Raw genomic sequence first — 14,421 nt, 5'->3', positions numbered from 1 at the left:
AGAAATGCCTCTTTCTGCCTCCTACCCCCTCCCAGAACCTTCTGGAAAGTCCCAGGGCAGGACAGAGCCACAGCTGAGGTCTCCTCCAGCCCAGGGGCCACCTCACATCACCCATGTCCTGCCCAAACACAGTGACAGTTTGTACTGTCCTTTGTCATCCCCTGTGCAGGCAGCAGATGCTGCTGCTCCTTCCTTCACACACCAAAGCTGCCTTCCCCAAAACAAACCTTCCACCACATCAGAGAAGGATCAGAACACCAGGAATGGCCTCCTTGGCACCCTTCAAGTCAGCTGAAGGGGATAATAAAAAAAAAGGGTATTTGCTTATAAAAATACTGTCATTATTCCCTGTAGGATACCACCTCAGTGATCTCCAGCAATATATAAAATGGCATTCAGGATTAATACAGACTTCAAAGCATTTATCCTCTTTATGTAGCAGAGCTCTGAGCTGTGCAGGCAGTTATACTCCAGGGACCTCTCTGAGCTTTTCAAAATATTAGTTTGAGAGGTGGGGCATGGGATAAAAAAACCTCAGCTACAGCTGCTATCATTAGGGCTGTGTACATGCAATATATGCAAAAGAGAAGAATACTTTTAAAGTTCCCCAGAGCTCCTCACACTAACAAGCTGTTTGAATTCTCTGCAGTTCAAAAGCTTAGAACTACTAAAACTAATTACAACTATTATATTGATCAAAAGGAAATAGACTATCAAGGCTCTATTAAACAAACATCCAAGTCTCATCTCGCTTTTATAAAATGCCCTTTTGTTATTTCCATGTCCGCACAGACATCATGAAAGACAAAGGATGGTCTTCAAATTTCCCTTCTTTTATTCTGCTCCCCTTATAATTGTAAGCTCTGATGAATATAAACTATCTAAAAAGAAGAAAAGCTTGTTAGAACTGCAGTGGGAGAACACGAGGTCAGGCTGCAAGGCACCACTTCTTGTTCCTGGGAAAACAGCAGCACTTGGAGTGTCCCCCAAAACATCCCTTCCCCAGAGAAACCCCCAATGACACTGAGAATGCTCAAGGTTTCAGGAGGGTAGACAAAAAATAAAAGGGAAAAATGCCTGGCAGCCACAGCAGGGCTTAAAGTACAGTACAAAAAGGCAGCAGCTCCAGGTAGGCTTCTCTTGAAGATGATACTGATCTCAACTTAAAAAAAAAAATCACATAGAGGTTTCAAAGATTTTAATAGTGTTACCCGTAGAGAACCAAACTATTTTGATAAAAATGACACCAAAGTTCTTGAATGCATTGCCTGAGGAATACTTTCCTGCAGAAGCCATAAAGCAGATGGTTATAAATGAGACTTATTTCATGGGCACCATTTAATGACTACAAATTCCTTTAACTAAAAATCTAATTTTATCAGAGCATAAATCATCTGCTTTGAAGGAAAAAACTGTTTTGGATTTTCCATTCCTTCTAAAAAGCTTCTTCATGTACTGCTTTAAATAGCATTTCATTAGAGCAATACAACAGTTTTATTTGTCAAGGTTCACTTTTAGCACCTATTTCCTACTTTTTAATGCTAGTCAATTGAGCACAGAATGAAAGGTCCTTCTGTTCTGTATCTCAAGTGCCTAATCACTATGTGGAAATCAATGCAGTATGTTTGCTTTAGGATTGCCATTCACCAGACATGTAGCTACAGAAAAATTGCATCTCCAAAAGACCAACACCCCAGAGTCATCAGGTTTCTATTTCTACCTGGATTAGGAGGGATGAAAATCAAAATCAAATAAAGTTCAGTAGCTGCTGTCAGACTGCTTCACTGCCCTGTAGCTGCAGTGTGTTGTACCAATGCCACTTACCAAATCTGTTGTACCAACACCTGTGTGAACCTGACTCCATTTAACAACTGCTTTGCACAAAGCCCTTTTCTGCTCTTACAAAAGGAATGCCAAGGCATAATAGTTGTTTTATGCTATATCTCCTGATTAATGATGAGTCATGGGTCCATGGATGAGCAGAGCACTAATGATAAATCAAATTTCATTCATAACAAACACAGAGCATTGGGAATTTCATTGTGCAGAGTTAAAACACAACATGAGGGAATACACAACATGAAACAGTGCTTGGCAGCCAGTGTGCCACAAACAGGTTTTCCTGTGGTCATTAGCAATGGATGCAAGCAGCAAAAGCACTTTGGGGTTGTTATGTATAGAACCACAGAATGGTTTGGGTTGGGAGGAACAATAAAGCTCATCTTGTTCCAAACCCCTGTCACAGGCAGGGACATCTTCCACTAGGTCTGTTCAAACTGCCTTTGAACACTTCCAGGGATGAATTCAGTATTAAGAGATTTTCCCATGACTGTGCATTTCCCATCCCTGTTTGTTCCTGGCCTCTGATCCCAGTAGGGAATGATGCTGAGCATACATCACCAAAGCAGATACCAACTGTAAAAAACACAATATTCCATCAGATAACCTTGCAATGATTTCACTCTCTTGCCCTTTAATATTGATTTAGATGTAGTAAAAATGCACCCCTTTTTATAACTAAAATTTAATATAGGAGACTTGGCAAAAAACCCCCAATACTTACAAAAAAAAAAAATCAAAAAACCCCACAGACAGCAGCAAAATACAATAAAACAATTAATGCAGCAGAAGAAGAGATGCAGAAGAACAGCTAACACTCCAGATCCACAAGTTCCCTGCATTGCTGGCCCTACCAGACCCTTTGTGGGAGACAAGGCAGTGCTAGCAGATAAATCAAACCCAGTCCCTGCAGCTGGGCTCAGGCTGGGTCTCACAATAAATCAGATGTTACCTCTGCACACTCCAGGTCTCCAGGGACCTGCTCTCAGGATCAGCCTAACTGCTGTACAATTTCTAAATATACAGTCCTAACTCATTTAGCAAATTAATAAAGTGGCTGTTCCTATTAATAGATTACCATGCCATGGATTTTTTCCTCCCTTCAGAGCCTTCTCCTCCTTCTCTCCAGTGAGGGGTCATGCAAATAAGACAGATTTAGATCAGATGATAGGAATAAATTCCTCCCTGTGAGGTGGTGAGGCCCTGGCACAGGGTGCTCAGAGAAGCTGTGGCTGCCCCATCCCTGGAAATGTTCAAGACCAGGTTGGATGGAGCTTGGAGCAACCTGGGATAGTGGAAGGCATCCCTGTCTATGGCAGAGGGGTAGAATTAGACAAGTTTTGACCCAAACCAAACCATTCTATGAAATGACACTCAGTACAGGGCTGCTGGGACACTGCATGGGGACTGAAGCATCAGCACAGTGTATGGCTAATACACAGCTTAGTCTGGCAATCAGCATTTTCTCCCTTTTGTTTTTTGATCAGGCATGAGGGAAAAAATAGATCACATGCTGCTGTTTGGAGAAAGCTTGCTATCTGTGCAGACAGTGGCAATTTAGATTTGTACTGTCTGGTATGAACACAGAGGAACTCTGATGTCTCACATCACACAGCATCATCTGCTCATCCATACGGCAGCTAATTGAGATAATTACTGCATCTCTGATTTTACTCACTATTAGTTCTGGACTCCAGATGAGAAACCCAGGTATTGCTCCATAAATTTCCACATTGTGATAGGGAAGCCCTTGGGACAGCTGTTTTAGAAATCCCAAATTTGTGGATATGCTCTTTCTAATCTAAAAGCTGAGAACTGCCCTGCTTGATGCTCAAAAGTACTTCAAGTAAAATTGTCTTCCTTTAAAAACTAATGCTACAGCCTTTGTTTCAAATGGAGAATATGCTACATTTGGGAAAAAAAATTGCTCAACATTTAGTCTTTTAAGGCAGAGTGGCTTCTGAACAGAATATCAGAAAGTTTAACCCTCTATCACATCAAAACCAACTTAAGATTGCCTTGATTCATTTTTGCAACATGATTTACTCTGGTCTTATTCTCTTCTTCAGAATCATACCAGCATTTCCCCATCTCAGTATGATTTTTCACAGTTGCTCAACTGTGTCATGAGAAAAACTTCCTGAAATTTGATTCCTGCAGTCAGTGAGTGCCACAGCTCAGCACAGAGCCACGAGCCCACATCCCTCTGCTCCCAGACAGCATTCAAGCATCCAAAATCCAAGGTCAGTAACACCCAATGCAGCACAAACTGCTCCATGCAGCAGCAGGGGTTCTGTTCTCCTGGCTGGGAGGTGACAGCCCCCAGGAAAATGGGAGCACCATGAGCTATCTCACACTGCATCCTACCAGAAGCTTAAAAACACAAAAAGGAAGCAGGATTTCTGTTCTGTAAGGGACAGCAAACAAGCGGGTTCCATCTTCAGATTGTGCTTTAGATGCATCTTGACAATCCCTGACACTATTGAGCCATAACCACTCACGTAAACCAAAATTCTTCTAATTTTCTGCTGTCACTCCAGTGTACAGTGACTGCCTTGTTCCAAATTTCACATTTTCTAGTACTTCAAGAGCATCCTGTAAGATACAACATTTATTAAGCCCTCTGAGCATACAGAAGAAAGTGGAGAGGGAGGTTGGGGATGCAGAGGAAGGACCTCAACACACCTAATATAAATATTATCAAAACATTCCACAGCACCTTGAGCTGCAGATGCTCTGGTAACCAGCACTCAGAGCAAAAGCTTCTCATCTCCACAGGGACAAGATACCTGTTAAGATTTAGGATGCTCTACAAAAAAGCAATTACTGCTTGTTAGAGATACCACATAAATGCAGGTAACAAGGAGTGAACTATCACTACATACCAAAGTGATAGAAAAATGAACTTAAGTCTTGTCTCCCTGTACTTTCATTAATGCTTGAAGCAGCAGCAGGCTGTAGCACAGTATAGATTTAAATTTAAATCTGATTTTCTTCCTTTCTCCAAACTGAAAAGCAGGAAGAACACTCAAATGGCAGACAATACATTACTATTATTAACAGTTAAAATAAATATCAGGATATTAGATCTTCAACTGTATATAAAATTTATACACTATGCCTGTTTTATTCCAAGCTCATCCTCTGAAATTGTGTCTGTACTCGAATTAGAAGCAAAAAGTTTTTATCAAAAAAAGCCTTTGCAATTTTTTAACTTGCTTCAAAAAAAAAAAATCCCTTCCTAGTCTGTCAGATTAGGAAACATGACTTTGCTGGGGAAAGGAGCCCAAAATCATCCCTATGAATCTTTTGCTGCCCAGAATAACCTACTGTCATCTTCAGATGTAGCAGTAACTGATGCAACATTTAAGAATCTGAATATAACTAGAAATTTCAGCAATAATTGATACTCTTAGACAAGCAGGGTTGAGGCTTGTGAGTGGACTCCAGAGAAAGGTTGAATTCCAGCAGGGCGTGAGGGCCCTGAAGGGCTGGTCTGATCCAGCTGTTTGCTGCACATTTATACTTGGAGATTTTGAACTGTCCAGGTGCCAGAGAATCACAGAATAGTTTAAATTCAAAGGGACCTGAAAGATCATTCAAATCCAACTCCCTGCCAGGGGCAGGAACACCTTCCACTAGAGCACAGAGCCCCATCCAACCAGGCCTTGAACACCTCCAGGGATGGGAATCTGTGTTCTCATTCAAGGAACAATTAATGAATAAAACCAATGGATAGCAAACAGAGCCAACACCTGCCAAATGCCAGCAAGAAGGTTAAGGTGCCTTGAGAAATGAGCCCATGGAGCATCACCTGTGAGCTCTGTGCAGAGGAGCCTCCCCAGGGACACAGCTCCTCTCCCCACAGGAGCGTGGGGGCCCTGCATGGGCTCCTGAGACTCCTCAAGTAGGAGGATGGGTGGCAAAAATAGCACAGCATGAAAGGCAAATTAAAGCAATTAAGTATTTCTAGAAACCACAGAGCAGTTATGGTTCTGTAGCCCTGAACAGACCACAGAATGCCTGCCAGCCTTTACTGTCACCACTCAGGAGCTTGGTGACATCCAAATACTTAAAAATGCAGCACAAAACAACTCCCCATGTACCACAAAACACAATTATTCTCCACTTTCACACTATCAAGCTAGGACAATATTATTCAAAGCTACCCACCAGCAGTGCCCCAGAAAACATAACACAGAATTTAAATTTCCAAAATGCAGCTCTGTGATGATGTGTTAGAGGAGCTCTGCTCCTGGAAGGGCTGATGAAGACCTGCAGCAGTGCTCTGCTCATTTTAGGTTCACAGAAGGAGATGCAAGCTCTGCCCTAAGAACCATGGCAAAACCAGCACAGCTTCAGCATGCACAGGAAATCAGCCTCTCACAGGGAAAGCAGGGAATGGGAGAAGCTGGCTGTTAAATTTCAGATGCTTTGCAAAATACCCCAGGAGGCTGAAAAAAAACCAGCCCGAGCTACTGGTGTGTATTACCTAGCAGAGACTGAGCAGACCAGCACTGCTGGCTTTCCATCAGAACCTCCTGGCCAAGTTCTTCTCCCAACCCAAACTCCAGGGTTATTTCAGATCCAGATTGTTTGTCTCTTTTCTGCTCATACTGGAAACTCTCTTCACTACCACTGGCAATGACTCAGAAAGCTGCATTTTTTTGAGAATTCTATTCTAGAAGGAAGAGGTGACCCCAGACCACATCACCTGGTGTGTCATGGACCATCCAAAGCCCTTCTGAGCCAGCACAGAGCTGCCCATGGATTGTAGCCACCTCTAGAACATCCAACTTGAACATGCAATCAGACTTGCTGAAGGCAGAAGCAAAAACTTGTCCAAAACCAACACTCCAGAGCAGTAAGTTCTATATATCTGATATTTCAGCATATATTCCACTGAACAGGATTTCATCTCATGATGGTCTAACCCTGAGGAGCTTCACCCAAGTCCACGTGCAATGCCCAGAAGCCTCAAGAGCTTCCCAGCAACCACTGGAACCAGCCTATGAGATATTCCACACAACACAGCAGTAGTCTCCAAAATTAATACAAACCAGGAATGTTGCAGCTTTCCAGTCAAACACTAATGCTGTCTTTTCTAAATTAGGTTTTCTATTTTAGCTCTTTCATTGAAACTGGAATTTCATACTGCATATACACATTTATTAACTGTTCTAATCAGGACTAAAAATACTCCAGAAAATAAACCTCTTCTCAGGGACACCCCATAAACTTGAGGGGTGAAGGGCTGCACATCAAGGAAAACACACACCATTGTTATATTAGAGGGTTGGTTTCTGATCAGAAAGCCTTGTAGTCTTATTTTCTTTAATAAATTCAAAGCACAGCTGCAATAATTCTACCACATACCATGGAGAAATTGATTTAGCAATCTGAACATAAATTAAGCAATGTTTTTGATTCAGTAAACTTGTTCCTATGTAGATCAGAACAAGTATTAGTGAAGGTCAGCGACCCATACCCACGTATTTGCTTTGATGAGGTTCACAGGAATTTTCCATCAGAGCAGACTTCAAAATTATTTGACCTGCAAATTAACATTTTACTCATTTTTAAAGCAGTTTTAGTGACTTGCTAGGAGCATTTCTAGTTGTGATTTAATATTTTTAATGCATGTTAATGGATCTATGTATTAATCAAACCATAAAATTTGGAACCTAACAAACTTCTCATGAATAAGGAGCTCCAAATCGAACAAAGCCCTATAATGCTAGAAAAGGATTTCAGTGACTAGAAAGGTATTATGGATAAACTATTTTCTGAAAGAGAAAGTAACTGCTGCTTACTCTCAAAAGGTGATTATCTCACTTTCACTGACCTATCTGAAAGTTATGCTCAGAGCATTCAGATTAATTTTGGTGTTTGGTGCCACACTGTATAAGCACTATTTCTTGTGGAAACAAGCTTTCTGTAGAGATACTTTTTTCAAAAATCTGATTTATAACTTACATTTCTTGAATCTATTTTAACTGCATTCTTTGTACATTCATGATTTTAATATTCACATTTGTTAAATTCTGTGCAAACCTGAGCAAATACATTCTTAGCTGAGATCCTTCCACCTCAAGCAAGATCAAGTAATTGGTACAATATCATTATGGTCTTTAGAGAAAGATCAAATGAATTAATGTCTTTCAAGTAATATAATAATTCTATTATTTATGTTAAAGTAAATTGAGTAATGAATTTAATTCCTCAGAGCAACTTTCTTAAAAATTCTTTACTAATGTGCGTTAGTAAAGAATGAGACTTTTTTTACCTGCACAAGCATGCAAAATATTTAATATTTTTTAATAAAAAAGGAAAATTGAGCAGAGATTCTGCAAGAACAGGTTAAACAAAGTGCCAGTGTACTACCTAACCCTACAAAGCAGCAAAATAACAGAGGAGGTGTGGAAGGGAGCTGTTGTTCACTTTCACAGAGCAGAGGTTGGAAACCTCAAGGACAAAATACACCTAAAACAGACCTCACAGCTGTAGAGCATCCAACACCACTGAAATTACTTTTGAGCCCTGCTAAGCAGCAAAAAGCACTTTTTTAATTGGCTAAACTCTAATGCAGATAACTGGGTATTTGTAGAGAGAGTGTGGCTGGGAGAAATGGGATCCTCCAACTACAACCAAATCCCGAGGCTTAAATAGATCCAATTGCAACATGAATCCATCAAGGGCTTATCATTAGCCTGGCACTGACTGATGTGTCTGCCAGCACATAAGTGTTCAAGGCAATGGCAGCTAAAAAATAGCCAAGTGTCCTTTTCCTGTCCTTCTGCACCATCTCTCACTTTCAGACATTTGAGCAACCATTTAGGGAACATACAGGAACTAATTAAATAGCTAAAATTGTTTCAGCATTCATTCATCATTTACAGCTCAACAAAGTCACAGTTCCAGATTTTTGTGGCTTTATTCCCATGTCTCAGCCTGAGACTTGTGACAATCTGAGCGTACATCGGTGCCACAAGCAGTGCTGAGCTCTGGCTCAGAAATCCAGAGTCCTGCTGGGACAGGGACTGCTCCATGCACACCCCTGTGACAGCAGCCAGCTCTGTCACCTTCAGCACTGGGAACAAGCTCAGCTGCTTCTGCACTCCCTGAGGGCACCACTGAGCCCCGAGGAGGCAATGCTGTCCTGCCCCAGCAAGATGGGCTCTGGGGTGGAAGAGATTCCTACTCATTACAGTCACTGTTCCTTGCTCCCTTCCCCATTCCTCTGTGCTTCACAAAGGTGTCACATCAGGAAGTCTGGAGGAAAACACTTTGGGCAGGAATTTTGCTGATTCTCTCAGAACCACCTATGGCTCAGCTTTCCTTCAAAAGAGCTTTTTTTAGGTTTCACCTAAATGTCCACTGACCCAAGCGAAGAGCCAGGACAGTTTGCTTGTTAAATTTAGCTTCACTGATGTCAGCAGCCCCAGGACACAGCACACTGTAAAGTCTTTGGGGCAAAGACAGCACTTCCACAGCAGCCAGATGCACAATTTCACTCCCAGATGATGTCAATATACCCAGTAAGTGTAAGAGTTTCTGTTTACTGACCTCCTCAGGAGGTGTTTAATACAAATACATTCAGATAAGCCCACACTTGTTTTCTGTTTGCAATATGGAGAGCCTGCCCACCGCCCAAGAACAGAAATCCAAGAGCTGTGGCTGCAGCAGCAGGTGTACAGTACCTCTTGATGCAACCTCCCCACATCTGAATACAGGCTCCTGCTCTGGTCCACATCCATCCATCCCCTTGTGACCAGTGGGAAAACTCCCAGCAGCACAAGAGAGCACCAAAAGCTCCTTGGTGGCATCATTTCGAGTCTGTTAAAAAAAACAAAAAAAACAAAAAAAAGGAACAGTTATAGAACATTCATCTTACAACAAAACCCAGCTCAGGTTTGGTAACACAGAGGCTTCAGCTGACAGTGTCCATCCACACTCAGTGCCTACAGAGCTATACAGTCTCCAGTGTACTGGCAATGAATCCCCATAATGTAGTTGTTTTACCCCAAAAATCTCTTCCTCAGGGCATGCTGTTCCCAGCCTGCTGCCACACAGCACCTGTAGAACCAGAGTCCTGGGATTTCTGTAGCTACTGTGGCCAAAAGCAAACCACAGCAAAACATGGTCTTGTGGAACTGCAGAAGCCAAAGGGTGAATTTCATCCCTTCTCCAGAGCCCCCAGCAGCACAGGATCACTCACAGTCAGGGACTCACACCTGCACCCTCAGCAGATTTTCAGAAAATGCCAGACACACACCTTTGCTTCTCTGACTGCTGGAGGCTCCCAGCAATGTGACAGAAAATAATATCATTATTCCCCTCAGACTCAGAGGGGGACACTGCCTTGAGCAGACACAGCCACTGGCAGCTCCCTTGGCTATGATCAGGTGTGTGGGGTGAGCAAGGACTGACACCAGCACACAGGGACAGTGTTCATCCTCCCAATGAGGATCCTGCCCAGATGGTCACCAAACACACCCAAACTTGAAAGACACAAAACAAATCCTGTGTTGAAGAGGGCTGATGTGTTTCTCCAGCCATGACAGAGGTGAGTCCTACCTGGGTTTGATTTCTGCACTCCAATTCCTCTGACCCAAGCAGAGACATTTCCAATCCCTCCCACACTCACTCCACTCCAGAGCAGCACCATCTCCCTGGCAAAAGCCCACCACATCCCACATAATCTGTGGGGAACTGGAGGGATTCTCACTAAATCTGCAAGCACTTTGAGCAGTGGTTCTTGTCTCATGTTGTTTTTAATTAATTTGGAAAGAACACCAATGCAGTTATTCAAAGTGGTGTCAGAAGGAGCTCCTGTGTTTCACACACCACAACCCAGCTCAACCAGGAGCTGTACTTCATCCATAACAATAACACAGGATTGTGTCATTACTTTCTACAATTAAAATACCAAAGGAATATTCAGGCCTGGAACCATTTCTGAGATTGCTGAGGAAGGCTAAAATGGACCCGTTAATGAAGCATAATGACCCTTAATGAAGTGACAGCATTTCTACAGGCTGCTGCCTGGCTGGAGCCATGCACATCAACAAGGAGGGTTACCTGCTAATGGCAAAATCCAGCCAAGCTGAATTAACTCACCATGACATACCTGGTCTTGACATGACTCATTTTACAGTGTTTTCATGCCATGGATTTGCCACAGGGTACATCCAAGCCATGGTGCATCACTCCTAATTTTGGAGCTGTGGCCATTTACACCAGCAGTGACAATCTTAGGTATTTTGTTTGCTCAAAGACACACCATCAGTAGATTGAGCACAGCAAACAGCACCCACAGAGCTCAGGCAATGCCTTTTCTTGGCACTAATGTAAACACACAGAACGAACAGCATTCAGGATGAAATCAAAATTTATTAGTCTTTCTAAATTCCAATTATGAACCTCAGATGTAATGTTACTGGGGCTACAAATAAATATTTAATAAACTAAAGTCACTGCATCAATAAGAGACAAGTACATTGTTACTTTATGAATTGCTCTTGCACAGGAACATTGTTTCTCACAGGGTTTCGGGGGTTTTTTTCCTGTAATAGAGATATTTTGTGTGCTCAGTTGATTCCATCACAACAAATAACATAGCAGTTCTAGAGACCTCTGAATCATATCCTGCCTGAAATTACAATCCTGGAGCAAAACAAGGAAATCACTAGTTTAACATATATTTAGTAAACAACTGACAGAAAGCACTAAGGTATTTGTATTAGGATCTGTAACACTGATAAAACTGAAAGGGCAGACTCTACCTGATACAAACTCTGCTTGCTTTATAAATAGAATTTCTAGATCATCTTTAGTCAGTTTAGAAATTGCTTATTTTTATTGCATGCTGACAGCACACTAATTGCTCTCAGTCACAGTAAGAGGAGGACACATTAATACACATTATATATCTTAATAGCCTCAATCAAGCAACAAATATGCAGCATAAATATCAACAGAGAGCTTACTCTGGAGTCACACAGCATTTTCATGTCACTTGGTATCTAAACCAGAGCTCAGCACTGCCCTACCCTGAGCTAAAGGGAAGGCTCCTTGCAGAACCCAGTCTGCAGCTGCACCATACAATACACTGTCAGACTGCAGGCTCCGAGTTCCCTGAAGTCAACAGAAAAACTCAAATTGATTGAATAGATCCAGACCACCACTGTAAGCTCAGGCAAGTTTTACTGTCCATTTCCTTTCCTCGCTCGAGGGAGGGAGAGATTTGCTGGATTTGAGCTTGTAAGGAGATCACTGTCCAGAGAAATCAAAGCTTGCATATGGAAATGTCTGCATAAAACAAGCAGTTGTACTCAAAAGAAAGAATAAATATTGGCTCTTGATAAAGAATATACTATGCAAAGCCATGAAGTTTACCTGAAGGTTGTGGTTTCCTCCTCTGAGCTAGAGCAGCGTTCCTTGCAGTTGGCACTGCTCTGGCAAGAATCACAAGTGCAGCAGCACCAGGCTATGCACTGTCATCTGAAGCAGCTCAAACACGATGGCAACAGCAAAACACCCATCCCAAGGCCAGATGGGTCTGGGCAGGCACCAACACACAGGGAGAGCCTCGAATTTCAAGCAAATGGCTGCAATGTCTCCAGTGGAAGAGCAGCAAGCAGATGCCAGCCAAAGACAAGCACAGGTTGTAGGGTACAGGCTTGGGAGCTACTCAAGCAAAAAGGGTCACCTTGAAAAACAACAGGGACCAAGCATCTTGGCCGTTTGAGTGGAGAACAGCACAAACTGTTTAAAGCATTTCTGTGACAGGCAACAACCACATCCTGCAGTGATCCCACAACTTTCTCCTCCGTAATGCAAAAGCTTTACAAATTCAATTACAGTGACCACAATGAGATTAAAAAATTTGCCAAAAGCAGTTATTGGTTTTGCTTCAGGACTACTTAAATTGCAGCTTATTTGAGAAATTACTGGTTTGCAATGCCTTTCAATAATTTCCAACAAGCTTCACATCAGAAAGAGGCTGAACTTAATTACGTGAAGTTCTGACTGTTGCTATAGCAAAAAGAAAGCACTTGGACATAACTATTACCTCCATTCAAAGTGATGCTATTAAAACCAGATAAGAATCTGGTCCTTAGTTCCTGCCATCAACCTTTCAAATTGCTCCAGCCTTATCTAAGCAGCGTTGCCACTGCTGGCAAAATAATTTCAACATCCATAATTTCTTGTTAAATGCTATAGAACTAAGCCACAAAATTAAGCAGAAAAGCCAATTGTTTTGGCAAGACATAATGAAACCGAATAATTATTCAGTCAGCTGTCTGCAGTTAAATGCCTAAAGTTTGGATGCATTAGGAGCTCATTGGAATCAGCTTTGATGTTCAAGTACAAACCGGACTTTTCATTTGAGCAAAAGCTACTTAAAAATATTTCTTTTTATTAAATTTAATAAGATTTCATTTCATTGAAATTCTCCAAGAGACTTCAGTGCTCCAGAATAAATCTGGGCAGCATCAATCCAACAAGGATGCAGGACTACCAAGAAACTCCTGAACCACGCAGAGATTTCGCCTCGGTTTTCAAAGCTGGCCCCACGGCACGTTTCCAGACCGCTTTGTTCCGAGGTGACACACGGAGGGATCGCACAGCATCCCTTGCTGGGGCAGCGCTCCCCGAGCTCGGGCCGGCCCGGGCCGCCACCGCCGGCCCTCGGCGCCACCCGGCGGCCGAGCCGGGAACCGCCGGCCCCACTCGCGACCGCGCCGGCACCCGCGCCCGAACCCGGACCCGAACCCGCGCCCACCGACGGCGGCCCCGCCGGGCGAGCACTGCGGCACCGCGGCCCCGGGGCGGCAGCCGCGTCCGCCCCATCCCATCCCACCCCACGGGCGGCACGTCCACGGTGCGACACGCGAGGCACGGCGCAGAGGTCCCCGCTCGCAGCGCAGCCCGTCCCGCCCGCTCCACCGCCTCCCGGCCCCGCGGCGGGCACACACACCTGTTAGCTGGCCCGGCCCGCGGGGTGAGCGCTCGGCGGCACCCAGAGACCCCCGGCCCCCGAGGAGCGGACAGCGCAGGGAAGCGGGGATGGGGACGCGGCGCTGCGCGGGGCGCTCCGGCCGCACTCACCTGGGCAGGAGCCGGGGCCGGGTTCGCTCCGTTCGGGCGGGGCGGAGCGCGGCGGGGCCGGCGCGGGCAGTGCGCGGCGCGGGCCGGGCCGGCCCTATTTCTGCTCTCCGGGCCGGAGCCGCCTGACGTCAGCGCTGTATTTGCATATTCCGCCCAATCCCGGCACCTGTGCGGGCGGCGGGACCGCCCCGGGCTGGGGGGGCAGCGGGGCCAGCGGGGCCGGGCACCGGCACCGGGCGGGAGCATCCCGGAGCCGTGCCGGGAGTGAGGGGGTCAGCAGCATCCCGGAGCCGTGCTGGGAGCATCCCGGAGCCGTGCCGGGAGCGAGGGGGGTCAGCAGCACCCCGGAGCCGTGCGGGGAGCGCGGGGGTCAGCAGCACCGGGGGATGCCCGTGGGGCCGGTGGTACCGCCGGGCCGCCCCTCGTTCTGATCGCCCCCCGGCAGCTCCGCGCTCGCAGAGATGCTGC

At 44.6% G+C, this 14,421-nt stretch overlaps 1 protein-coding gene across 3 annotated transcripts in view; it reads right to left on the bottom strand.

Moving 5' to 3' along the window:
* FSTL4 (follistatin like 4) overlaps nucleotides 1–14,048 on the bottom strand; it is a 207,076-nt gene extending 193,028 nt beyond the window's left edge. For 2 of the 3 annotated variants that reach the window (XM_064724985.1, XM_064724987.1), the window contains exons 1-2: nucleotides 13,954–14,048; nucleotides 9,540–9,675 (exon numbers count right to left, since the gene is read on the bottom strand). In XM_064724985.1, coding sequence (XP_064581055.1) covers nucleotides 9,540–9,668 — 129 coding nt within the window. In that variant the 5' untranslated portion in view covers nucleotides 9,669–9,675; nucleotides 13,954–14,048. Of the gene's footprint in view, nucleotides 1–9,539; nucleotides 9,676–12,237; nucleotides 12,304–13,953 lie in introns of those variants that run through there. The other variant, XM_064724986.1, reaches the window with a different exon arrangement.
* Nucleotides 14,049–14,421: the final 373 nt, after the last annotated feature.

Source organism: Zonotrichia leucophrys, chromosome 13 (genome assembly GCF_028769735.1).
Source record: "Zonotrichia leucophrys gambelii isolate GWCS_2022_RI chromosome 13, RI_Zleu_2.0, whole genome shotgun sequence".
In the NCBI taxonomy this organism is placed as follows: Eukaryota; Metazoa; Chordata; class Aves; order Passeriformes; family Passerellidae; genus Zonotrichia; species Zonotrichia leucophrys.
Note: the sequence above shows the minus strand (reverse complement) of the source record. Positions and strands in the feature narration are given on the sequence as shown.